Source organism: Torulaspora delbrueckii, chromosome 5 (assembly GCF_000243375.1).
Source record: "Torulaspora delbrueckii CBS 1146 chromosome 5, complete genome".
NCBI classification, from domain to species: domain Eukaryota; kingdom Fungi; phylum Ascomycota; class Saccharomycetes; order Saccharomycetales; family Saccharomycetaceae; genus Torulaspora; species Torulaspora delbrueckii.
The window spans coordinates 913,373-936,765 of NC_016505.1; the positions used below are offsets into that span (position 1 = coordinate 913,373).

At 42.6% G+C, this 23,393-nt stretch overlaps 18 protein-coding genes across 18 annotated transcripts; 7 read left to right on the top strand and 11 right to left on the bottom strand.

Annotated features, from left to right (window-relative positions):
* Positions 1 to 8: 8 nt before the first annotated feature.
* Positions 9 to 2,366, bottom strand: ELP2 (Elongator subunit ELP2; the record flags this gene model as incomplete). The annotated part of the gene is made up of 1 exon (XM_003681896.1): positions 9 to 2,366. One exon carries the CDS (start codon positions 2,364 to 2,366, stop codon positions 9 to 11), a length of 2,358 nt encoding a protein of 785 aa, XP_003681944.1.
* A 330-nt stretch (positions 2,367 to 2,696) lies between these two features.
* Positions 2,697 to 4,454, bottom strand: ILV3 (dihydroxy-acid dehydratase ILV3; the record flags this gene model as incomplete). Its single annotated transcript, XM_003681897.1, has 1 exon — positions 2,697 to 4,454. One exon carries the CDS (start codon positions 4,452 to 4,454, stop codon positions 2,697 to 2,699), a length of 1,758 nt encoding a protein of 585 aa, XP_003681945.1.
* Positions 4,455 to 4,731: 277 nt separating this feature from the next.
* Positions 4,732 to 5,922, bottom strand: PCT1 (choline-phosphate cytidylyltransferase; the record flags this gene model as incomplete). The annotated part of the gene is made up of 1 exon (XM_003681898.1): positions 4,732 to 5,922. The coding sequence occupies one exon, from the start codon at positions 5,920 to 5,922 to the stop codon at positions 4,732 to 4,734; it is 1,191 nt and encodes a 396-aa protein (XP_003681946.1).
* A 587-nt stretch (positions 5,923 to 6,509) lies between these two features.
* On the top strand, positions 6,510 to 6,953 carry YCH1 (phosphatase YCH1; the record flags this gene model as incomplete). The annotated part of the gene is made up of 1 exon (XM_003681899.1): positions 6,510 to 6,953. The coding sequence occupies one exon, from the start codon at positions 6,510 to 6,512 to the stop codon at positions 6,951 to 6,953; it is 444 nt and encodes a 147-aa protein (XP_003681947.1).
* A 38-nt stretch (positions 6,954 to 6,991) lies between these two features.
* Positions 6,992 to 7,486, bottom strand: ESS1 (peptidylprolyl isomerase ESS1; the record flags this gene model as incomplete). The annotated part of the gene is made up of 1 exon (XM_003681900.1): positions 6,992 to 7,486. One exon carries the CDS (start codon positions 7,484 to 7,486, stop codon positions 6,992 to 6,994), a length of 495 nt encoding a protein of 164 aa, XP_003681948.1.
* A 541-nt stretch (positions 7,487 to 8,027) lies between these two features.
* Positions 8,028 to 10,874, top strand: ADE3 (trifunctional formate-tetrahydrofolate ligase/methenyltetrahydrofolate cyclohydrolase/methylenetetrahydrofolate dehydrogenase ADE3; the record flags this gene model as incomplete). The annotated part of the gene is made up of 1 exon (XM_003681901.1): positions 8,028 to 10,874. One exon carries the CDS (start codon positions 8,028 to 8,030, stop codon positions 10,872 to 10,874), a length of 2,847 nt encoding a protein of 948 aa, XP_003681949.1.
* Positions 10,875 to 10,939: 65 nt separating this feature from the next.
* TES1 (palmitoyl-CoA hydrolase) lies at positions 10,940 to 11,941 on the bottom strand (the record flags this gene model as incomplete). Its single annotated transcript, XM_003681902.1, has 1 exon — positions 10,940 to 11,941. The coding sequence occupies one exon, from the start codon at positions 11,939 to 11,941 to the stop codon at positions 10,940 to 10,942; it is 1,002 nt and encodes a 333-aa protein (XP_003681950.1).
* A 405-nt stretch (positions 11,942 to 12,346) lies between these two features.
* TDA10 (putative ATP-dependent kinase) lies at positions 12,347 to 13,228 on the top strand (the record flags this gene model as incomplete). Its single annotated transcript, XM_003681903.1, has 1 exon — positions 12,347 to 13,228. One exon carries the CDS (start codon positions 12,347 to 12,349, stop codon positions 13,226 to 13,228), a length of 882 nt encoding a protein of 293 aa, XP_003681951.1.
* A 16-nt stretch (positions 13,229 to 13,244) lies between these two features.
* On the bottom strand, positions 13,245 to 14,109 carry REC107 (Rec107p; the record flags this gene model as incomplete). The annotated part of the gene is made up of 2 exons (XM_003681904.1): positions 13,245 to 13,756; positions 13,821 to 14,109. The coding sequence occupies 2 exons, from the start codon at positions 14,107 to 14,109 to the stop codon at positions 13,245 to 13,247; spliced, it is 801 nt and encodes a 266-aa protein (XP_003681952.1).
* Positions 14,110 to 14,241: 132 nt separating this feature from the next.
* Positions 14,242 to 14,562, top strand: LSM8 (U4/U6-U5 snRNP complex subunit LSM8; the record flags this gene model as incomplete). The annotated part of the gene is made up of 1 exon (XM_003681905.1): positions 14,242 to 14,562. One exon carries the CDS (start codon positions 14,242 to 14,244, stop codon positions 14,560 to 14,562), a length of 321 nt encoding a protein of 106 aa, XP_003681953.1.
* A 20-nt stretch (positions 14,563 to 14,582) lies between these two features.
* Positions 14,583 to 15,311, bottom strand: MDE1 (methylthioribulose 1-phosphate dehydratase MDE1; the record flags this gene model as incomplete). The annotated part of the gene is made up of 1 exon (XM_003681906.1): positions 14,583 to 15,311. The coding sequence occupies one exon, from the start codon at positions 15,309 to 15,311 to the stop codon at positions 14,583 to 14,585; it is 729 nt and encodes a 242-aa protein (XP_003681954.1).
* A 113-nt stretch (positions 15,312 to 15,424) lies between these two features.
* Positions 15,425 to 15,955, bottom strand: BNA1 (3-hydroxyanthranilate 3,4-dioxygenase; the record flags this gene model as incomplete). Its single annotated transcript, XM_003681907.1, has 1 exon — positions 15,425 to 15,955. One exon carries the CDS (start codon positions 15,953 to 15,955, stop codon positions 15,425 to 15,427), a length of 531 nt encoding a protein of 176 aa, XP_003681955.1.
* A 186-nt stretch (positions 15,956 to 16,141) lies between these two features.
* Positions 16,142 to 16,447, top strand: MVB12 (ubiquitin-binding ESCRT-I subunit protein MVB12; the record flags this gene model as incomplete). Its single annotated transcript, XM_003681908.1, has 1 exon — positions 16,142 to 16,447. The coding sequence occupies one exon, from the start codon at positions 16,142 to 16,144 to the stop codon at positions 16,445 to 16,447; it is 306 nt and encodes a 101-aa protein (XP_003681956.1).
* Positions 16,448 to 16,473: 26 nt separating this feature from the next.
* On the bottom strand, positions 16,474 to 17,250 carry CIR1 (Cir1p; the record flags this gene model as incomplete). The annotated part of the gene is made up of 1 exon (XM_003681909.1): positions 16,474 to 17,250. The coding sequence occupies one exon, from the start codon at positions 17,248 to 17,250 to the stop codon at positions 16,474 to 16,476; it is 777 nt and encodes a 258-aa protein (XP_003681957.1).
* A 581-nt stretch (positions 17,251 to 17,831) lies between these two features.
* SER2 (phosphoserine phosphatase) lies at positions 17,832 to 18,743 on the top strand (the record flags this gene model as incomplete). The annotated part of the gene is made up of 1 exon (XM_003681910.1): positions 17,832 to 18,743. One exon carries the CDS (start codon positions 17,832 to 17,834, stop codon positions 18,741 to 18,743), a length of 912 nt encoding a protein of 303 aa, XP_003681958.1.
* Positions 18,744 to 18,779: 36 nt separating this feature from the next.
* On the bottom strand, positions 18,780 to 19,091 carry TRX2 (thioredoxin TRX2; the record flags this gene model as incomplete). The annotated part of the gene is made up of 1 exon (XM_003681911.1): positions 18,780 to 19,091. The coding sequence occupies one exon, from the start codon at positions 19,089 to 19,091 to the stop codon at positions 18,780 to 18,782; it is 312 nt and encodes a 103-aa protein (XP_003681959.1).
* Positions 19,092 to 19,476: 385 nt separating this feature from the next.
* On the top strand, positions 19,477 to 21,981 carry STU2 (Stu2p; the record flags this gene model as incomplete). The annotated part of the gene is made up of 1 exon (XM_003681912.1): positions 19,477 to 21,981. One exon carries the CDS (start codon positions 19,477 to 19,479, stop codon positions 21,979 to 21,981), a length of 2,505 nt encoding a protein of 834 aa, XP_003681960.1.
* A 9-nt stretch (positions 21,982 to 21,990) lies between these two features.
* On the bottom strand, positions 21,991 to 22,800 carry TDEL0E05070 (RNA-binding protein; the record flags this gene model as incomplete). Its single annotated transcript, XM_003681913.1, has 1 exon — positions 21,991 to 22,800. One exon carries the CDS (start codon positions 22,798 to 22,800, stop codon positions 21,991 to 21,993), a length of 810 nt encoding a protein of 269 aa, XP_003681961.1.
* Positions 22,801 to 23,393: the final 593 nt, after the last annotated feature.

The following is a 23,393-nucleotide window of genomic DNA, read 5'->3' on the forward strand; positions in this document are numbered from 1 at the left end:
GAATTGATTTAAAGGTTAATGGAATATATTCTGGTGGAGGAATCTTCACTCCCCACTCCGAGTGACAGTTCACCATTCCGCTGCAGGCTTGACCATTCTAAACGGCTAACTCTATCGGCTGGCGTTATACTGTCCTCGAATTCCTTTATCAATTCAAAATGGTTTGAACTGTAAGTGAAAATATGGATCTTACCGCTTACCGTTCCGACTGCAATCAGTAGCTTGTCGTCAATGACTTTATCGTAAACCGAGACCGCTGTGACTGGCTCTCCGATTTTGACAGTGCCTTCGCACTCAAACGTGTCTTTCGCATTCTCAAATTTCCATACTTTAACACTTTTATCTCTCGATCCTGTGATAAACATGTTGGCGAAATCTGAAGGTGCCCAGTCCGAGTCCCATATAATTCTTGCATGCGCCTTCTCATTGGAATATTTCAGACCGAACGTATTGGTGGCCATGTCCCTTTCCCATATAGCCCATTTTCTGTCTCTTGAGACACTTAACAAAAATTTGCTGTCCTTGGAGAATTTGAGCCTAGTAATGGTCAAGTCATGGTAAAACAGTGGTGGCTTGATTTCCTGCCAGGTTTTGGCATCGAATATACGAACCACTGCGTGTTGTGGGGAGTTAGATCTACACGCAGATGCAATCAAAGACCCATCCGATGAGACGTCCACACAAGACATCTCGTAACCGTGACCATACAATTTCTCAATTTCAGGCCACAGCAGATGTCTTTGCAATTGGTCTTCAACTGGCGGTTGAGATAGGGCAGATGTCAAGCTGTATGAGATGTTTTTCGTTTCATTGGTCTCACGAGCATTGGGATCTTCCTCCTCCTCATCAACATCACCCTGGTTGATTGCCTTATTCGATAGACCTAAGGCAGGCAAAGAAGCTGATTCAGGCAACTCTTCCGATAGCTTGAAATTGCAGCCAACGAGCTTTTCTAGAATCTCAGAAACACCTTTTGGAAGGTCAAAGGACCGCAAAATCTTTTCATCACCACCACTTACGAATCTCACATCAGAAATTGGCTGTATACACATCATATCGTACCCATGAATCTGAGGCCTAGAGAACTCATGCCACGTTGCTACCGGTCTCTGCTTTCCAGTGGCATCGTACAGCCATGGGGCAAACAAACGAGTCGTTTGATCTAGAGATGTAGTTAACAAGTACTCACCGCTTGGAGACCAGGCGACATCGGTGACTGTCTTCGTGGAACCTGTAAGACCTATACGTTGGGTCCATTCGAACCCATCACCGGACGCCCACACTCTCCATGAACCGGTCTTACCATTTGTTAGAATGAAGTCCTTGTCCTCATGAGCGAACCACAAACATGACCAAAATCCACCCGAAGAACCAGTTGCAGTAGATGCACCCTTCGATGAAATCTCACCTAGCCTTGAAGCACATACCCACACACCAAAGGCCTCGTCTGGCTCCCAAATCATTAGAGATGTGTCTGCTGTGGCAGCCAACAGTTGCATGCGCTCTTGGTGCCATTTAAGAGAAGAAATCCAGTCGTCATGACCCATGATTAGTGCTTCAAAATTGATGACTACTTTGGTATCCTCATTTATCTCGAATTTATACTTCTTGTTGCTTAGTAATTTTGGTTTCTCTTCATCCTCATCATCATCCTCGATAGCATCATTAACTCTAATTCTCCACAACCTAATATAACGATCCTGAGATCCTGAAGCCAGCAAGAAATCTTCAGGAGTATCCCTCTTCTGGCGGAATGCTAACGATTTGACCCAATCTTCGTGGCCGTCCAGTTCTGCTGCCATTTGACAATCCTGAATCTCTGACTCACTCAGAACAAAAGAATATATAAAAACATTCATGCTGGTCCCACCAACAGCTAGCAAAAATTTGTCATTTATGACATGAGATATTGACAATGTTAGTGGTAATATTCCCTTCCGAATGCTAAATTCCTGACCTAAACCAAATCGATGTTCTTGGCTATCTTTTATCCAGATAGAAACCAATCCATCAGCTGAACCAATGGCGATTAGATTCTTATTGACCGCAAGTGTAACAATTGTGTGCTTAAAGTGCTCAATGGTCTGTACACACTCCAAAGTAGAGAAATCCCAGATTTTAACATGGTGGTCTTCAGATGCAGACACCATGTAATTAGTTCCTGGCATAAATTTAACACATGTAACTTCAGCTGCATGACCCTTCAAAGTTCTGCAAACACCCTGGGCAAAGTCATCTGTAGGTTTCCATAGTGCAATTGTCTTACCAGCACCGAAAGCTACAACCGATTGGCCACTGTGATAATCACTGACCTGGTTCTGCTTATTCGCACCAATAAATATAGCGTCAGAATTAACAATAACCATCCTGAATGGTAATTTAACCCTTCTAGGTTTAATTATCAACAAATTATCACCAAATTATCGACTTTTCAACTAGAGATGAGCTCGAGATGAGCTTAATCTAAAGCTGAAAATCTGAAAAATTTTCAAACACCATCACGTGGAGACGGTAGTACCAGCTTTGGGAGCCCGATAGATGTCTGGAATGGTGTGTTATGGTGGCTATTATCCATTCAATGGACTAGAAGCCGTATGTAAATGTTTATAAATCGATTTCACCGAAATAAATAATATGGGAACATGACTCATGATGGAATGTGAATTGCGGAATCACTAGAAAATGTAACAAGAGGCTTAAGCATCAGTGACACAACCTTGGGAAGCGTTACCGACTAGCTTAGCATACTTGGCCAAAGTACCTCTGGTGTAACGAGGTGGAGGGGGAGTCCAGTTGGCTCTACGTTCAGCCATCTCTTGGTCAGCGACCAATAAGTCGATCTTGTTGTTATCGGTATCGATGATAATTTCATCACCATCTGTGACCAAACCGATTGGACCACCTTCAGCGGCTTCTGGAACGATGTGGCCGATTAGGAAACCGTGGGAACCACCAGAGAATCTACCGTCAGTTAATAGGGCAACGTCTTTACCAAGACCGTAACCCATTAAAGCAGAAGAAGGTTTCAACATCTCTGGCATACCTGGACCACCCTTTGGACCCTCGTATCTGATAATAACCACTGTCTTTTCACCTTTCTTGATTTCACCCCTCTCTAGAGCGCGAATGAAAGCGGACTCTTCTTCGAAGACACGAGCTTTACCCTTGAAGTAAGTACCTTCCTTACCGGTAATCTTACCGACAGCACCACCTGGAGCCAAGGAACCGTATAGAATTTGCAGGTGACCGTTTGGTTTGATAGGTTGAGAGATAGGCTTGATAATATCCTGACCTTCAGGTAAAGCGACTGCCTTTGCGGCACGTTCACCCAATGTTTCACCAGTAATGGTGATAGCGTTACCGTTTAGAAGACCATTGTCGAATAGGTATTTGATCACAGATTGTGTACCACCGATTCTGATCAAATCAGCCATAACGTACTTACCGGATGGCTTGAAGTCACCAATCAATGGGGTCTTGTCACTGATTCTTTGGAAATCATCAGGGGTAATCTTAACACCAGCTGCCTGGGCCACAGCAACCATGTGAAGAACGGCATTAGTCGAACCACCGGTGGCAACGACGTAAGTGATAGCGTTTTCGAAGGCTTCCTTAGTGAAGACATCACGAGGAAGAATTCCTAGTTCCATAGTATTTTTGATCGCTTCACCGATGCTATCACACTCATTCAATTTTTGATCAGAGACAGCTGGGAAGGCAGAGGAGTTTGGTAAAGTGATACCCAAAACTTCGGCAACAGAGGCCATAGTGTTAGCAGTGTACATACCACCACAGGAACCTGGACCTGGACAAGAGTGTTGAACAACATCTTCTCTTTCTTGCTCAGTGAAGTTCTTGGAGATATATTGACCATAGGATTGGAAAGCAGAGACAACGTCAATCTTTTCAGGGATCTTGGACGAGCCACAAGTTGGATGACCTGGCAAAGTGGTACCACCGTAAACCATAATGGAAGGTCTGTTATGACGACCCATAGCCATCAGAACACCTGGCATATTTTTGTCACAAGATGGGATAGCAATGTTAGCATCGTAATGTTGGGCCATCATGATGGTTTCAAAAGAATCGGCAATGATTTCTCTACTTTGCAAAGAGTATCTCATACCCTTGGTACCCATGGAAATACCATCGGAAACACCAATAGTGTTAAATTGCATAGGTTTCAACCCAGCTTTCTCAACGGAACGAGAACATCTATTGTTCAGATCCAACAAGTGCATATTACATGGGTTACCAGACCACCAACAAGAACCAACACCAACTTGAGCTCTGGCAAAATCATCCTTCTTAAACCCAGTGGCGTAAAGCATGGCTTGGGAAGCACCCTGGTCCATAGGTTCGGTGATGATACTGGAATATTTGTTCAGCTTTTTGGCAACATTTCTCGTGGTAGAGAATTGCCTGCTAGCTGCTACTCTAGTTAAAAGACCCATTATCAGCAAAATTCGTTATTGAACGAGCTCTAAAGAAACAATCAAGAACCAAAGACCACGATTGGTAGTAAATCAATTTTAAATGCGATTTTTACAGCTCGAGATGACTGTAATTCTTGAAAATTTTTCAAAAAAGCTGCAAAGAAGCGCACAGTCGCGGGCTCTTCTTACGACCAACAATGAGTCAAATGAGTTCGGAGTTCACCAATCTTCGTTCCTAGGAGGGCTACAGACGTCTATCTATCGTGTTGCAGCGCTTCTTCTCATCCGTCTTTACTCACCTCTTATTATGAACTGAAACTGCTGATCTATTCGCTCTTTTTGACTCACTTGTCTTTGTGGAACTGCTGTCGTCAGAGTAGCTCTCTTCGTCATCGTTTTGATCTTCTTCCGAATCATGGTCGTCTGTACTGGCGTTCTGCTCAAGTTTTTCGCCAGTGAAACTGCTGGCAAACTCGCTGGCTGGGGATCTTTCTCGGATTAGCCTTTGGCCTCTTTGACTAGCATCCTTGATGTCTCGATTTAGACCTTGGCCTGCAAGCTTAGAATACAATTTCTTACCTAGAGTCTTCCTCAGCAGGATTTCTCTGACTTCGAAATACAGGTCTTTCGACACATTATTCAGATTGTGCTGATTCTTCTTGAAATATGATCTAAAATCGTTGACATGTTTCTTGAAATCCAGCTCATTCTTCTTCAACCACGAAACGTTCAGTTCTTTCCTAGTAGCTCCACGAGCAAAATTACGCATTAGATACTTGTCATAGTCTCGGATGATTCTAGTGATGATGTCACTCGTAGAAATCCCGTCTGTTCTCTGTGTAGTAAGAAACTTACCCATTTTCTTGATTGGTGCGTAAATATCATCGCTGCCAGCACTTCCGTACGGAAGATCATCGTGGGCCACATAATCGATTTTATGCTCGGCAAGGAACTCGGGAGTTACACACCACGGTGCATCGGGTACGACTTCATCAACCCATCTACAATGTTTCAAACTTTCGCATCTTTGCTTGTCGGTTAACACAGTCAACCCCTTCAGTCTGTGTGTAACTTTGTCACTGGGGACCCCGCAGATCAGCACCACATTGGGCAGGGCCTTCTTACATTGTTCAAGTTGCTTCATGTGTCCCAAGTGGAATAAATCAAACACACCATCTGCATAAATTCTCACGGGTCTGTTCTTGGGAGGCAAGTTAAATTTGTAACCTCTTGGTCTGTATTTACGTAGCTCTTCAGGCAATTCTGCGTCCCATTTCTGCTCCTGTTCCTCTGTAGGTCCTGAAATACGTGGTTTCTTAACAGATACTTCATTTTGCTCCGAATTCCCCTCCTGATCAGTAGTATTGGTCGATTCTGAATCCGATTCATCCTCACGATTCCGCTTCTTATTCAAATTGAACAAATTCGATAAAGATGAGCTAGAGAGTCTGCTCTTCAAGGAGTTCTCTTTCTTCGAACCAGACATCGCTCGAGTACTCTCAGTCAAGCTCCGAATGCTACCAATGGCTTACTATTAATCTATGAGAGTTTGTGTTCAAGCAGCATCTCAACACTTTTTACCTTATCCCTCCAACTTTTCAACGCGAGTTACCCCATTAAAACCCAAGATAGAAGAAAGTAAAAGGTGACTAAAGTTGTGCTTTGAAGTTACTAATCTTAGCGCACGAATAGCTGTAAGCTTGATCATAGGGTTGGGTGTGTTTTCAGTTTTTGTTTGGTGTAATTACAATAAAAATTGAGACATCTACCTTCGAGTTAGCCATATCGATAAAAAGGGCTTTATAAGCGCAGATTGTACTCAAATATAACCTTTTTAGCTTCGGTTGGGTGCAGAATTGATGAATTTATACCAGAGAAGGTTGGTTCTCTTCAGATTGGACTAATCGACCTGGATTTTCGACTCATTGTAGAGCTTGCGTATCAGGATCAAGTACCCCCCAATGTAATTGCTTAGATCTTGCACCATCTTGTCATCGTTATAGTCTTTCGCTTTATGTCAAGTGACTGTACCTACATATGACACATCACTTCTAAACAAAAACACAGGACAAGATGGCGTCTCGAACAATCACTCAGATCAAATATCTGGATGCCCCGCAGCTATTTCAATGGATGAAACAAGACTCAAACTCTTTAGGTCAGCCATTTCGTGTCATAGACGTTAGAGGTTCCGATTACGTCGGAGGTCATATTAAAGGATGCTTTAACTATCCATACAAGCAGTTAACCCAGGATGATAAAGCCCTGGAAGCATTCAAGACCAGGCTAGCAGATGAGAACCCGACCAATGAAACTATGAATGTCGTTTTTCACTGTGCTCAATCGCAACAGAGAGGACCATCAGCAGCATTGAAATTCCTTAGATTCCTAACAGACGAAGAACTTGATAAATACAGGATCTGGGTCCTCAGAGATGGATTCAACCACTGGCAAGATGTTTACGGGGAAGACAATTCTGTCACCGAGGGCTACGAACCGGATCTGTGGTCCTGGTGATCATTACTTTATAGCGCTAGTCTAGCAGTTATACAAACTTACACTACCCTTTTGATCAGATGCACACCACTCTCGGACTCAATAACCCCACTAACCTCGTTGACTTTCAATTGGAACGCAGCTTTCTCAAAACTGGCCTGCATTTCTCCCTTACCAAAGAAACCAAGATCTCCACCTCTCTTTAATGATGAACAATCCGATCTTTCCTTGGCCAAGGCTTCAAAACTTTCACCAGCCTCCAATCTCTTCTGCAAACCTTTTAGTTCTTCTACAGCTTCCTCTTTCGAGATCGTAATGTTCTCAGAACGATGTGAAGCAGGTCTACGAGAATCACGATGTTTACACAGGATGTGTAGACATCTCACACGTAGCGGATGGTTCGCCAGGTACTCCTTCAATTGCTCATGATTCGTTCCCTCTGGTTCTTCCCACTGAGATTGCTTATCCTCAGCATGAAAGAAATATTCTCTCTTCTTCGATTTGCTGTATCTTACAGTCCAGCCCTCGGGCAGACCAGTCACTAAATCACTCATCAAGACTCAATTGGCCCTTTATTCCAATATTTTTAGCGTGTGAAGTATAACTACTGTACCTTATACAAGAGAGAAAGCTCTTACTAAAGACCCGCACGTGATGCACTGTGCTCCAGCGATGAAAGAGGCTAGAAATGACCATTTAACCATTGCCAGAATGTCAATTGACCCTTCATAACGTTCTACAAGTTTCGTTTTCTACCTCGTCCAAGTTTCACAATAAGCGATGCTCTTTGGAGCTCTTCACGAACAGCAATTAGTGCAAGAAGAGTACAGCTGTTGATTGATAAGTCATTATTGGAACTCGTTGGTCAAAGTGAAGTGCTCTTGAAGTGTAGATTGAGGAGCTTGATGGTCTTACCATGACTTCTCTGTTGGTTGCAACTGTTTGACTTCTTTGGCAGTTTTTTTCATTTACATGTGGAAAGATTACAACAATCTGAACTGAAAGATTGACTATTTAATGTCGTTTAAGATGAAAGTGGTCGATCTCTTTCAGTTTAGGGCTTCTTGAAGAGTTGAAAGTCTAGGATTTGGCGCAATGACTGGTCAATTGATCGATGGGAAGGCCTGTGCTCAGGCAATTCGCTCTGAAGTGGCAGATGAGATATTGAAATTGAAAAAACAGGATCATTCTTTTAAACCATGTTTAAGTATCATTCAAGTGGGATCTCGTAAGGACTCTAGTACTTACGTGCGTATGAAATGTAAAGCCGCAAAGGAGGCTGGAATTGAAGCTGATTTTATTAGTTTGGATGAAGATATTACAGAGCATGAGTTGCTTGACAAAATTGCACTTTTGAATGAGGATCCTTCTGTGCATGGTGTGCTTGTTCAATTGCCCCTACCGGGTCACATTGATGAAGATAAGGTCACTTCTGCAGTTGTCGCTTCGAAAGATGTTGATGGCTTCGGACCTATTAACATTGGTGAGTTGAACAAGAAAAATGGACATCCTTACTTTATGCCCTGCACACCAAAGGGTATCATTGAGCTTTTGAAAAGATACCATGTGACTATCGCGGGCTCCAAGTCTGTTGTGGTTGGTAGATCTGATATTGTTGGATCGCCAGTTGCTGAGCTTTTGAAATCTATGGACTCAACTGTAACTATTACTCATTCCAAGACTCAAGATTTGCCTTCTTATCTGCAAGATGCCGATATCGTGGTTGTTGCGATTGGACAACCAGAGTTTGTTAAGGGTGAGTGGTTTAAGAACAACAAGAAGGGTGTTGTTGTCGTTGATGTCGGTACAAATTTTGTCGAAGACTCGACTAAGAAGTCTGGTTACAGAAACGTCGGCGATGTCGAATTTGATGAGGCTTTGAAATACGTTAGGTTGATCACACCTGTGCCCGGCGGAGTGGGCCCAATGACTGTTGCTATGTTGATGCAAAACACTTTGATCGCTGCAAAGCGTCAATTGGAATCTGGTGGAAAACTATGTGAGTTCGAAGCCCTACCATTGAAATTGCAAAAACCAGTTCCTTCTGACTTTGAAATCTCAAGAGCCCAAAAACCCAAAGAAATCTCTCAGGTTGCTTTAGAAGCCGGTATCCTACCATCTGAGTTGGAACCTTACGGTTCGACAAAGGCTAAGGTTAATTTGAAGATGATGGACCGTTTGAAAAACAGAGAAAATGGTAAATATGTCTTGGTTACAGGAATCACGCCAACTCCATTGGGTGAAGGTAAATCTACTACAACTGTGGGTCTGGCTCAGGCTCTAGGTGCCCATCTGAAAAAGACAGTCTTTGCTAATGTTCGTCAACCTTCTATGGGTCCAACATTTGGTATCAAAGGTGGTGCCGCTGGTGGTGGTTACTCTCAAGTCATCCCTATGGATGAATTCAATCTGCATGTCACTGGTGACATTCACGCTATCTCTATGGCAAATAACTTGCTAGCAGCAGCCATCGACACAAGGATGTTCCATGAATCTACTCAAAAGGATGCTGCCTTGTACAAGAGACTAGTACCAGCAAAGAAAGGTGTAAGAACTTTCACAACTACAATGAAGAAGAGACTAGAGAAGTTGGGTATCGACAAGACCAATCCCGATGACCTGACTCCAGAAGAAATCACTCAGTTTGCCCGTTTGGACATTGACCCTGAAACCATCACTTGGAGGAGAGTAGTTGACTGTAACGATAGATTTTTAAGAGGTATCACCATCGGTGAAGCTCCAACTGAACGTGGGTTCACAAGACATACCGGTTTCGATATCTCAGTCGCTTCGGAGTGTATGGCCATCTTGGCGCTATGTAACTCTCTATCAGACATGAGAGAAAGACTGGGTAAGATCGTTGTAGCTGCTTCCAAGAGTGGTGTACCAATCACATGTGAAGATATTGGTTGTGCTGGTGCAATGACCGCATTGTTGAAGGATGCTATTAAGCCTAACGTTATGCAAACTTTGGAAGGTACTCCAGTTTTCGTTCATGCAGGTCCTTTTGCTAACATTTCTATTGGTGCTAACTCTGTCCTGGCTGATAAGATGGCACTGAAGTTGGCAGGTGTGGATCCGGAATTGCCAGAAGAAGAGAAGAAGGAAAGATTTGGTTATGTGGTCACTGAAGCCGGTTTCGACTTCACAATGGGTGGTGAAAGATTCATTAATATCAAGTGTCGTTCATCTGGTTTGACTCCAGATGTTGTCGTCATCGTCGCCACTGTCAGAGCTCTAAAAGTTCACGGTGGTGGTCCTGAAGTGAAGGCTGGTGCTCCTCTACCTGCTGCATACTTGACCGAAGACGTCGACCTCTTGAGAAAAGGTTGTGCCAACTTGGCTAAACATATCTCTAACGCTAAGCAATACAATCTACCGGTTGTTGTTGCAATTAACAAGATGTCTTCTGATTCTGATCTGGAACACCAAGTTATCAAAGAAGAATCTTTGAAAGCTGGTGCTATTGACGCTATTGTCTCAAACCATTGGGAAGAAGGTGGTGCTGGTGCGATCGATCTTGCCAATGGTATCGTAAAGGCTACTCAAGAAGAATCAAGCGAAAACTTCAAATTCCTATATGACACCGACGGATTGACCGTTCAAGAGAAGATCACCAAGATTGCGCAAGATATGTACGGTGCCAAGGATGTCGAATTTTCTCCAGAAGCTCAGAAGAAGATCGAGCTATACACCAAGCAAGGTTTCGACAAGTTGCCAATCTGCATAGCAAAGACCCAATATTCGTTATCTCACGATGCTAACCTGAAGGGTGTTCCAACTGGTTTCACTTTCCCAATCAGGGATGTGAGAGCTTCCATTGGTGCTGGGTACCTGTACGCATTGGCTGCAGAGATTCAAACCATCCCAGGTCTACCAACGCACTGTGGTTTCATGAACGTCGAAGTTAATGAAGACGGTGAAATTGACGGTATGTTCTGATAGCCTAACTAGAAACAAACAACATATAGAGAGTAGCTGAAATTAATTTGAATGATAATTTGCCTTTAGAATTTAGCCTTGATCTCTTCTTCAGAGTCATAAACGACTAACCCTTCCTGAGATACGCTAGCGATAATCTCTCCCGACTGACCGTTGAAATATTCGCCTTGCAATACGTGCTTGTCCCAGTAAGATCTTGGATTCCTGACCTGCAGGTAGATCCAGTCATTGACCCTTGGGAGTTGATGGAAATGGATACAGTGATCTAAAGAAACACTGAATTTGTGAGAGTACATTGGCAGCTGATGGAAATAAGGTACGGTCAACAAGAAATAGGAATCTGAGAGGTAAGCAAACGCCACGTAGTTGTAGCGATGATCATTTTCAGGTGTGATAGTCCTTGAAGGATCATGATCATGAGTCTTCTTAACAGTAACGGGATCTCTGATTCGTGCGTACTTTTCGAGTAAATCTGTAGGATGGTGAGAATAAAACATATCCTGTGGGAACCTATATTCAATTGGTGAATGATGGAATGAACTGATAAACCTCTCAGCATAACTGGGTTCTTTGAACCCGGCTTGCAAATGACCATACCTCTCCAAATTTCCATTCTCTACCACCTGCGACTTGAATAGTTCTGCAGCATCTTTAAACTTCTCTGGTTTTGGCAATTCTGATGACTTTATGGTCTTTAGGAAATGCAACGAATCATGGTCTTTCTTCTCTCTAGCGTACAAAATCGCCGACGTAAACACTAAACGTTTACTCTGATAAGCCCTCACATGTTTATGAATGAAGTTCTTCCCATGCCTGAGATCCTGTACTTCATAAAAGATCTTTCTGCTCGGATCTCCCCCACTGACGAAATAACAATGCAAAGATGTAGGAACAAAATCCACGGGAACTGTATGCAAGGATGCCAATAAAGACTGTGCCACTAAAGTACCTCCAAAAGTACCTCGAGATCCAACAGGAGCAGCTGGAAGAGCTGTAGTCACAAATCTCGTCGCAGACACTCTAGTAAGCTCCAAAATCTTTTCCAAACTAGTGCTTTTCGAACTCATTTTTCAATATCCTTTCGATTCACTTTATTCAAAAATCCAAATACCTCTTGCAATTCCTTGTGCCTGCTTTGATGGTCCTTTATAAGTTTAACGTTTCTGACCTTTACGGATGTAGCTTTTTAACTCCGGATAACTTTAGGTGAAAATCGATCAAGTCATCAAGTTGACCCAACTTTAACCAACTTTAACCGAGCTTTGTTGAAATCTAATTGAAGCTTAAATTCACCTCAATTCCTGTCACAAAATCTTACTGGCAATCAATGGGTCGGTTGCAATTCTCCCTAATCTTTTCTTGCTCAATAAAGTGCGAAAATCGTGTGGCTGATCGCTCGAGCGAGGAGCTATATAATACTCTGAGTACATTCTCCTAAATCGAAAAACTCGGTTAAGTGACTGATAAGTAAGATGGCAAGTGAGAAGTCTGTGTTGGAGCACACTTTCAAGTTTCTAGATCTTTACGTTCCTCAATGGTTTGAGAAAAGGGACTTATCGCAGGATAAATCGCCATTGTTCATTCTTTTATCCGGACCTCAGGGATCTGGTAAGTCCTACACCGCTCAATTTGTTTACAAATATTTGCTAGAGAAATATGGTGAATCGAAGAGGGTTGTACAGATGTCAATTGATGATTTCTACTTGACTCATGAGGATCAGAAAGAGTTTAGTGACAAATTCGCAGATAATAAGCTGTTACAAGGACGAGGACTCCCTGGAACCCACGACATTCCACTTTTGTCTAAATGTATTAATGCGCTGATTTCTGGAGAGGATTCAAAGGTCATTTTGCCTCAGTACGACAAGTCGAAATTTAATGGTGAAGGTGACAGGTGTGCAAAGGGCAAAGAAGTGACACTGCCACTTGATATTGTTGTATTGGAAGGCTGGTTTTTGGGTTTCTCACCCATACTAGAACGTCAGGAGATTAGTACAAATCCTCATTTGCAAAGTAGTGCCGAAATGGTCCAGGTGAATGCGAATTTGTTCTTTTACAAAGATATGTTATGGAACAATCCAGAAATAAAATCTTTGGGGATTGTATTTGCAGCCGATGATATCCATGATGTATATAAATGGCGCTTGGAACAAGAACAAGCGCTAAGAAAGACCACGGGTGAGGGGATGACCGATGAAGAAGTGAAAAAATTCATCGACAGGTATTTCCCTTGTTATCAGCTATACTACGACGATCTTGTAAGCGGCGAAGACTTGGGTTCGATCGCTACCTTAACATTAGGAATTGATTTGCAAAGGACTGTGTACTCGGCTAAAGAAAGATGTATCGAATAGATTGTATTTTAGAATTTCATATCTCTGAGGCATAATACATGTCGACTTCTTCCCAAGGTATGATAGTTCTTGCAATTGTGGAATCGCGCGGTTTAACCACTTTCTTGGGTCTGGATGCAGTACTTCTCGTTCTCTTACTCATTGATCTCGTTATGGGTCCATCATTAAGTGTTGGCTCATCATCTGGAAGAATCACTGAGCTGCTGCGTGCAATGTCTCCGTAATTCGCAATACACTTTTCAAGCGAAGTCTGCCGATCATAAAGCGCTGTAATATCCTTTGACATAGAGATCATCACCTGGTGAGTATCCTCGATCTGTCTGCTCACGTTGAAGAGCAATTCATGCGTTTGATCAGTAGATTTTGTAGTTGTTTGCTGGTCCTCTTCTAAAGACTTGATAATCTTCTTTTCAAGTTTCTTAAATTCATTCTCATAATCGAAATTATTGACTGTCTTGACTTGACTCTCAATCACACCCACCTGCTTCTCCAATCGAGACCCCAAATCATTTATCAGTTTCCGAGCCTCTGTCAACCATACGTTAGTATCTCTGAAATTAGCCGATTTTAAAGGGTATTCATCTCCACTAACCGTCTAAATCGCCCTGCTTAGCTAAAGCTCCATCCAGTCTCTTCATCAACCCACATAATTCCTTCGAGTTCTTTTGTAGTACCTGAACTAGTTGTGCTGATTTCTCTCGAAGATCTACACTCTCCATCTCTAACTTCCCAGCCCATTCCAGGATCTGCTTATCAGCCTCATCTAGCCGCTCAACCTGTGAGCTGGCCGTATTGACTCTCCTTCTATTGAAACTTTTGCCGAACGGTGAAGACAGTGACGATGAGATATCTGTTGATAAATCTTCTGAGTGGCTAGTCATCGCGTTAAGCCGTGTCTGTTTTGATGTTTTTGTTGTAGTGATGGATAAAGTAGGCCCTTAGAATCCGCTTTTACATAACTTAAGCAGCAAGACTCATCTCGAAGAAAATAGTATAAAAAGACACACTATACAATGTCACCGCTGCTGAAGGACTACTTGGGACAAAGAATTGTGATCATTACCACAGAGGGAGAGTGCTATGTGGCTACTTTAGAGGGATACGATAAGAGTGTAAATCTGCTGCTATCGAACGTTCGAAGGCGATCGGACGATGAATTACTCAGTATTGCACTAACGCTTCGTGGTAGCGAGGTTGTGGTGTGTGGACTGCTGTCGAATAATGAAGTAGGAAAGCTTGGGGAGGAAGTACCGGCCTTGAAAGATACAAAGAATAAAGTTCAAGATGAATATTTAATTTGGGAAGAGGTACTGAAAGCTAGGCTGATTAAATAGGATATAGAGCATTTATACAATCACTCAAACCTTTGGATAAATTTCTTCTCTTCACCAATGGCACAGTCCGGTGGTATACCCAGCTGATGCATCTTAACTGCGAGTTCCATAAGGTAATCAATGGCCTCGTTGTACACTTTAGCCTTGTCAATTGTGGGACCCCAAACGAAAATTCCATGTCTTCTTACAATTACAGCACACGTATTTGGATATTTCTCAAATGTCTCTAACAATGAGTCTATTAGCAGGTCTTCGTGGGGCATATTTTCTATTATAGGAATGGTGAGAGTATCGTAGAACTGTAAGGCCAACGGTTTGCCCGTGTCAGCGTCCACTTTACCACTTGGAATCGCCTTGATCTGCTCGATATTAGCAATTTTGAACTCTTGATCGAAGATTAACGAGCTAAGTACTGCATTTTGGGAATGGGTGTGAATAATAGCTCCAGCATTACGATGTTGATAGCATGCTACAAATAATGGAGTACAGGCACTAGGCTTCAAGTTTGTTGGGACCCTTAAGTATTCACCAGTCTTGCTATCCATAACAAAGAGGTCTTCAGGATCCATCTGCTCCTTTTGAACACCAGAGGGAGCGATGAAGTAGTGGCCTGTCTCAGGGTGCTTGATGGAGATGCCTCCACCGGTACCAGTGCACCAATTATTGTGGAAAAACTGTCTGCAAAGTGTGCATATGAGGTTGGCTGGATGCTTAGGGTCTGTTGCGAAGACGACAGAGTCCAGGGACATACTGGTTCTTGGCGCTCTTGTCAGCTGCTTTCGCTTGTTACTTAATTGATTAATTAATTTAGCCGATTTTCATCTCGCTACGAGCACTTATAAAGAAATAAACGTAGATCTATTCATTGGGGTCTAGAGTAGTTTAATGCTCCACAATTTTTGCAGGTTCTTTTGTCAATGTCATTTTCGAATTCAGTAATTCCTTCTTTGACTTGAGTCCCCAGATCAACCATGTAAAATTCTATCTGGTGAACAATTTGCCTGCAACTATGGCAGTACCAACGCATCATATCATTAGCTCCAGCAGGTCTATCCTGTTCAACCACAATTCCAACGGTATCTGCATACCTCACAGGGCTATGAGGAGTATTGGCAGGTAATAGATACGAGTCTCCCTCGTTAATGGTTATATCTATGAATTTATCGTTATCCTCTTTAGATTCGTCTACGACCCTTAGGGTCATTGCACCTTTCTTCTGAAGAAACCACTCGGGAGTTGGATTGACGTGATAATCTGTGCGCTCATTGGGACCACCAACGATCATTACGGTAAACCCACCTCTATGCAAACAAAAATTATTCACCGGAGGTTGTAATAGATGACCATTTTCTTGAAGCCATTTGTCCAAATTAATTGGTGAAGTATTCAGCATCTCGATCGATGATGAATTGAGACTGTGAACTGAAATGACAGTAATTAATTATTTAATAGCGTCAGTGAGTTATTTAAAGGTCTTTGTAAGAGTCATCGAAAACGACTTCGAACAGCTTCATCGCTCAATCAATCCAGTAGCCTTGAGAGGTCAATTGGCTGCCAATTGACTTTTGGCAACTCAATAATGACTGGTATTGCCGGTGTGGAGGAGATCCTGCGGAAACACCCACTTTACAACGCTCATGGTTCGGATTTTCCACGTAATGTGCTAAAGAGGACTGAAGTGCCCCAAATAAGGTTACAGCCCTTGCAACCTAGCCCTGCAATGTTTGCTCCATGGTACCAGGAATGTGATGAGCTTGTCAAGGCTTGTGAGGAGCACGACGGTCGTGGTGAAGAGTTTGATCAGTGGTACTCGCAACGGTACATGAGCAACAAGCCACCTGGAATGGTTGGCAACGTTGTGCTCTCTCCTTCTAAACGGAACTAGAATTTTTATAATATGTACATAGACTGTTAGATTACTTTGGCATCCTTCAATTTTTCGATGAGCTCGTCGACCGAGTTGACCTTGACACCAGGAGCTCTTGGTTGTGGCTCCTCGATGGAGTTTACCTTCAAACGGGGCTCAAAATCAACGTCACTGAAATCCTTTAGTGCCAATTTCTCCATAGGCTTCTTCTTAGCCTTCATCAGGTTCTGTAAACCGACGTAACGTGGAATGTTGAGACGTAAATCCGTGGTGATCACCAGCGGTAGGGAAGCGCTAATCACTTCTTCACCTCCGTCCACTTCACGGGTCACTTCGACTCTTCCTGACTCTAAAAATTCCACTTTGGCTGCATTGGTAGCCTGGGGCCATTTTAGCATACCTGCAAGCATTTGTCCAGTGTTGTTACAATCGTCGTCAATAGCCTGCTTTCCCATAATGACTAAATTGGCGTTTTGCTTTTCCACAACCTCTTTCAAAACTTTTGCCACGGCCAAAGGTTCGATTCTGGCATCCTTAGAGTCTATCAGAGTGGAAGTATCAGCACCTTTAGCCAGACAGTTCCTTAGAATATCCTGGGCTTTAGAGGGACCAATAGAAACCGCATGGATACTTTCGACCAGCGATTTGTTCTTCTCTCTAATTCTGACGGCTTCTTCAACAGCAATGTCGTCGAATGGGTTGATACTGAACTTGACACCAGTAGTCTCTATCGCAGTACCAAGTTTGTTCACTCTTGGTCTGATTTGGTAGTCAATGACCCTCTTAACGGGAACTAGAATACGCAATTGTTTACTGGCCATTATTAACGGGCTATTGTAGATAACAGGCACTTCAAACCACACTTGGAGTGCCTTTTATTCTTTTGATCTGATCAATTTAATGGTGCAATTTAGTGGATTCTCTAATTTTTCACCTATGTAAGTGATCACGTGACAAAGATCAACAACTGACACTACATTACAGTTCTAAATTTAAGCTACATTAAGGCTCATATCGATGCCTAAAACTGTCTGACTTCCTGCATTTTCAATTGCATTGTTATATTCTTTTGTCAAAAATATGTTGTAGTGTATTTTTCGGCGCGAACCAGAAAGTTGCAAAGACTTACTAAACATAAAACACAAGCCCAAAAAACTAATTATACAAGATCTGATGCTAGCTCAATCGGTTGGAGCTCTGCAAGTGTTACAGTTGACGCCTGTCAACAACATAAGGTAGACTTGAATGCAAGATCCAGCTTGCGGACGTCCGCACGTGCCTTGGTTGGCATTTTGGCGTTACGCTACTGAAAAATTTCAAGAAGCTTGAAGCGAAAATCATTCGATCTCGATGACTCAAGTGAACAAGAACGCTTCTGAAAAGACAATTATAGATCTCAAAGATGATCGAATTTGTTGTCACCTGTATCAGCCATGACAATGCTTTACAATCCTCGAAGATTGAAGAGATTCAAGAGAGAATCAAGTCTACAGTGTCTGGAGAATTCACAGTGGTTGAAGAAACCAAGGAATTGGCCCCAAACGCCTATGATATCTATATCAAGAGTCAAGAAAACATCTCACTGAAACAATTGAAGGATCAGTTGAGGCAAACGATAGATAATTATAATGACGTCGACATCATCGTACAATTGAACGATGCCTTCCGTCATAAGAAACTGATTGTGTTCGATATGGATTCCACTTTGATCTACCAGGAAGTCATCGAGCTCATCGCCGCATACGCTAACGTGGAAGACAAAGTGCGTGAGATTACTGATCGTGCGATGAATAACGAGCTCGATTTTAAGCAATCCTTGCGTGAGCGCGTAAAGCTTTTGAAAGGTTTAGAGATTGACCGCCTTTACGATGAGATCAAGCAAAAATTGCGTATCACAGAAGGCGTTCCAGAACTGTGCAAACAATTACAAGCTCATGGCTGTAAGTTGGCTGTATTGAGCGGTGGTTTCGTGCCGTTTGCCAATTACATCAAGGAGCAACTGAACCTTGACTTTGCGAGAGCAAATGTGCTCGAAACTGACAAGGAAGGTCTTCTTACCGGTGTCACTACAGGCGTGGTTGTCGATGGCCAATGTAAGGCAGAAACTTTGCTACAATTGTGCCAGGAATACGGTATTCCGCAACAGGCAAGCTGTATGGTCGGCGATGGAGGTAACGACCTTCCTGCAATGGCAGCTGCAGGGTTCGGAGTGGCTTGGAATGCTAAACCCAAAGTCCAACAACTAGCACCAGCTAAGTTGAACACCAAATCAATGATCAACCTCCTACATGTGTTCGGCTACGAACGCAAATAATGATAGAAAACGATATTACTCTGTATAATTCAATACTTAAACGTTAGAAGCAATAGCTTGCTTGACAGCAGCTGGGTTGGCACCAACGACCTTAGCAACTGGCTTACCACTCTTGAATAAGATGAAAGTTGGCATGGAAGAAACTTCGTTCTTCTTGGCAATGTCTGGCAATTCATCGACATCAACCTTATAGAAGTCGGCTTGAGAGTATTCAGTGGAGAACTTTTCAATCATTGGGGCAATCATCTTGCATGGACCACACCACACAGCAAAGAAGTCCACGACGACCAACTTGTCGACAGAGATGAATTTTTCGAAATCGCTAGCAGAAGTAACAGCAGTAACCATTTTATTTTATGTTTTATCTATATGTGTAATTAGGCCAATTGTCTTAATTTCCAATATTGCCAATGGCTAAAGGGTTCCTTATATAGGGCTCTTGCTCCGAGTTACCATTAGCATCCCTGGTGCTCGTAGAGGCGAGAACTTACTAAGCGGGCAAAGCAAGGCGCTGCTGGCCAGAACAAGGTAAAAAACAGCTAAAACCTACAATATCGAACGCTTGTTAGTACTAAGAAGTGCCAATTAGTCATCTGTAATTTCAATGGTGGTGTTTAATAAACTGTGCGACTTCTAATGGTGAATATAGCATGCTTAACTATGGGAAAAGAGGTGCTACCCGTACGTGAGCGTACACGATGATAGTATTGTTGTCTTTTTGTGGCAGAATAAAATGTTGGCGGCTGATTTCAAAGGTAAACAAGACACTTCAAGATTAGTAAACACAACAAAGAGACCTGTTTACGAGTCACATATGAGTACCGGAGGTGATCAGGACGACGAGGATTTTGTAGGATTGCCCTTGAGCGAAAGGCTCTCGCACAGGGTGTGGAAAGCGCGGCTACATGGATATCAGGAGTTGAACGCATTGTTTGAGGCAGGAGAAGATGAAGGATCTATTAGTGTTTACTGGAGGGATCCTGAGCAGTTTGCGCAGTATGTGGTGGATTCAAATGTGGCTGCACAGGAGCAGGCTATCCTGGCGCTACAAACTCTGTTGAAGAAGACGCAGTTACCCGCCCGTGGTGTTGATCTTAAGAGTGTAATAAGCTTGTGGGTACCTGCATTGGTTGAGAAGGGACTTGGGTCTTCCAGGGCTACTACTAAGTCTCGGTCAATGGAATGTGTGCTCTCTTTGTGCTCTTATGACGAGTCTTTAACGACTTGTGTCGAATTAGTGCTGCCCTTCTTGACGAAAAAACTACCGAAATTGGTAGCTTCTGCATTGAACTGTATCAGCGAGCTTATCAAATCATACCAATTTGTTAATGTGGATACTGGCGTTTTGCTGCCGCTTGTGACAGAGCCACTTGTAAAACTGGCTGGTCATGCGGATAGAAATGTGAGAGCACAGACAATGACACTGATCGTAGAGATCTATAAAGTCACTGGGAAGAATAGGGTGTTAATCCAGGAGTTATTACTTGATCAATTGAAACCTATTCAGCAAAATGACTTGAAGAAGCTTTTCAGTAAGGCTGACGAGACTAATGATGATGGAAAGCGATTGTTATTCAAATGGCAAGAAAGCGAACAACAAGTAGACAAAGATGGAGATACACTTATGGATGTAAAGAGTTCACTACCAGCGGATAGTATGGATAAGCGCTCTGATGAACATCAGGTTGTGATAGATCCCTTTGATCTCTTACCAGAACAAACCATCACTGATAAACTACCCGTTGACTTCCACGACAGGATAAATTCGGCTAAATGGAAGGATAGAGTCGAAGCATTATCAGAATTTTGGGATGGCACGTTGTCAAAGGTCAAGAAATTGAGAGCGAAAGGTCAGGACTACAGCGAAATTCTAAGCATAATGGCTCATATAGTACAAAAGGATGCCAACGTTCAGGCGGTAACAATAGCAGCACAATGTATTCAAATGATTTGTGCTAAACTGAGAACTCCCGGTTTCACCAAACATTACGTTACAATAGTGTTTGTACCGTTACTCGAGAGAACAAAGGAGAAAAAACCATCAGTGATAGAATCAATACGTCAAGCATTACGAACCGTTTGTCAGTTTTATAACCCATTGAGCCCGACTGGTCATAATGAGGACCTCTTGCAAGAATTATTACAATTCATGACGCACAAAACCCCCCAGATAAAGATGGAAAGTACGGCGTTGTTAACTTTTATCATCAATGAGCTGCAAACCAATGAAGTACAGGTTCTCCGAAAATATCTTGACGATGAGATAACCCCAGTGGTCCTAAAGATTGTCAACGATACTCAACCTACGATCAGAACTTGTGGATTCGAATGCTTTGCCAATCTAATCAGACTTCTAGGTAAAAGGGATTTGAATTTGGCGTTGGAAAAACTCGATAATCTCAAGAAGAAAAAGATTGAAGAATGTCTCGCAAGTTTACCAGCCGCTTCGCAACCAAAGATCGAAGTTACAGCTGCCAGTGTTTTGCGACCCACTTCATCCCATAAGTCCACTATTCCAACCAAAAGAGGTCCAAGCTCACCCTTACAGAAGAATACAAAGGCTTCTTCACCCAGTGCTGCAAGGTCAAGAGTTTTACTCACTTCAAGGTCACTTACAACATCACAGCAAACCCCTCCACCTCCATCAGCGGTCCACACAAAGGAATTGGAACAATTGCATAGAGAGAAGCAGGAATGGATTAGAGAACGTAGTCAGCTATTGAACCAAGTTAAGAACTTGACCAGTTTCCAAACTGAGTTAAGCGACGAGAACGATAGCCTACGAGAACAACTGAAGATGACCCAAACAAACCTTCACGAAAAAGGTTTACAACTAAGATCTAAAGAGTTGCAATTGACCAAACTACAGGACCGGGTTGCACAGTTAGAATCTGAGTTACGCCATCTACAACAACAAAAACAACAACGTCATAACCATCAATCGCCACTCTCTACACAGCGACATATTTCTTCGTCTGACGCTTCAGCAGTCTCCACGAACCTGGGCGTTCGTTCACTGTCATCTTCATCCTTCGAACCAAAGGCCGTAAAGACAAAACACTCTAGAACACCCAGTGAGTCTAGTGATGATCTTCCGCGTCGTGTTGATTCTCTACAATTAAACACCGAGATTGTTAACGAAGAAAGTTGGAAACGAGCAGCAGAAGTCACTTCACAACTCAAAGCAAGGATTGAAAGGATGAGGGCAAAATCCAAAGGTATAAATAATAACGTTTAATGAGTAGCATTAATCTCTTACTCTCACCCTTTCGCCACTAGGCCGTCTGGGTTTAACATAAGTCTTTGGATCGTATTTTATCGCCTGCAATTTGTCTTGCAAACGGTATAGCAGTTCCGGAGATAATTGTTTCCTATCCAATTCTTCCAGAAACTCACGATACAAGTTTTGACAATGTCTCACATTACAAGAATCATTCGGATTTGTCGCCTCGATCCTATTTTCTATCTCTCGAAGCCTTTCACGATACTGAGCAAGTTGCTTAGACTTTACGTTAAGTTGAGTAGTCATTTGGCTGAACGGAGTGGATTTCGGTAACTTTGCTGGTTCCACTGCAACCACGGTATCCACTTGAACAAATCTATCGTTGAAGAAAGGAATCGTAGACTGCAGGCAAGCATTGACCGCATCGCTATCCTCAAACTTGATCAATGCATTCCTCCTAGGCTGACTCAAGCTACCAGTGAGCTTGAACCCACACACAACTCCAAACTGTTCGAATTCTTTAAGAACCAACTTCCTTTTGCAAAGATCCTGTGGTATATCATAGATAGTAACCCAATTCTCCGAATCCTCTCTATGTTTCTGTCCTGCTACAACCACATCGTACAGCTCTTGAGCAAACACTTCCTTATCTCTGACGATCTGATCCAACAAAGAACAAACCGTTTCTATAAACTCATCTCTTTCCTTGTCACCAGGCACTTCTTCGAGCAATTCCAACACAAACTCTTTCAAAAGTTCGGGATCAGATTTCGACACAACTGCAACAGTCGAATCTAGCCATTCAACCACTTGCTGCTTGTCATCAATCCGCATTGGATATGATAACTTGAGCGAGCTACCGATGACTTAGGTAATTAGTTAGTTACTTGATTCACGATTACGATAAACATGAAAATAAATCCGAGATCGGAAAAACCTCTCGAAAGTACTTCCGAGGTTATTCCGAGCATTTCCACTAAACGCATATGCATTTAACGAGTTGGAACCCACTGCACCCTCCAGCTTCCACTAATCGCCTTCGTTCCCGCTAAACGCATAGTTGCGGCGACCACTAATCAATATGCATTTAAAGAATCTCGAAATATGCACTTATTGGAAGCTACAATATCAGCTCATCGCGTGAAAAATTCAAGAATTTGAATAATACCAATCGGCTCAACACATTCAACAGTTATCGTAATAGCACACATTACAGCATTGCGTGGAGCCATTGGCTGTGCATATTCAGTAGTAGTAATCAATGGGTAGAAACGCATCGATTAATTAGAAGTGGACCGAGGAAAAGAAAGAATTTTCTCTTAGGTACGAGTAGTAGTAGTCAGTAGGCATGGGGACGATTTTACATACTGATTGATATTTGGAATGATTAAGTATATAAAGAGGATGGAAAATTGATAGAATTATAG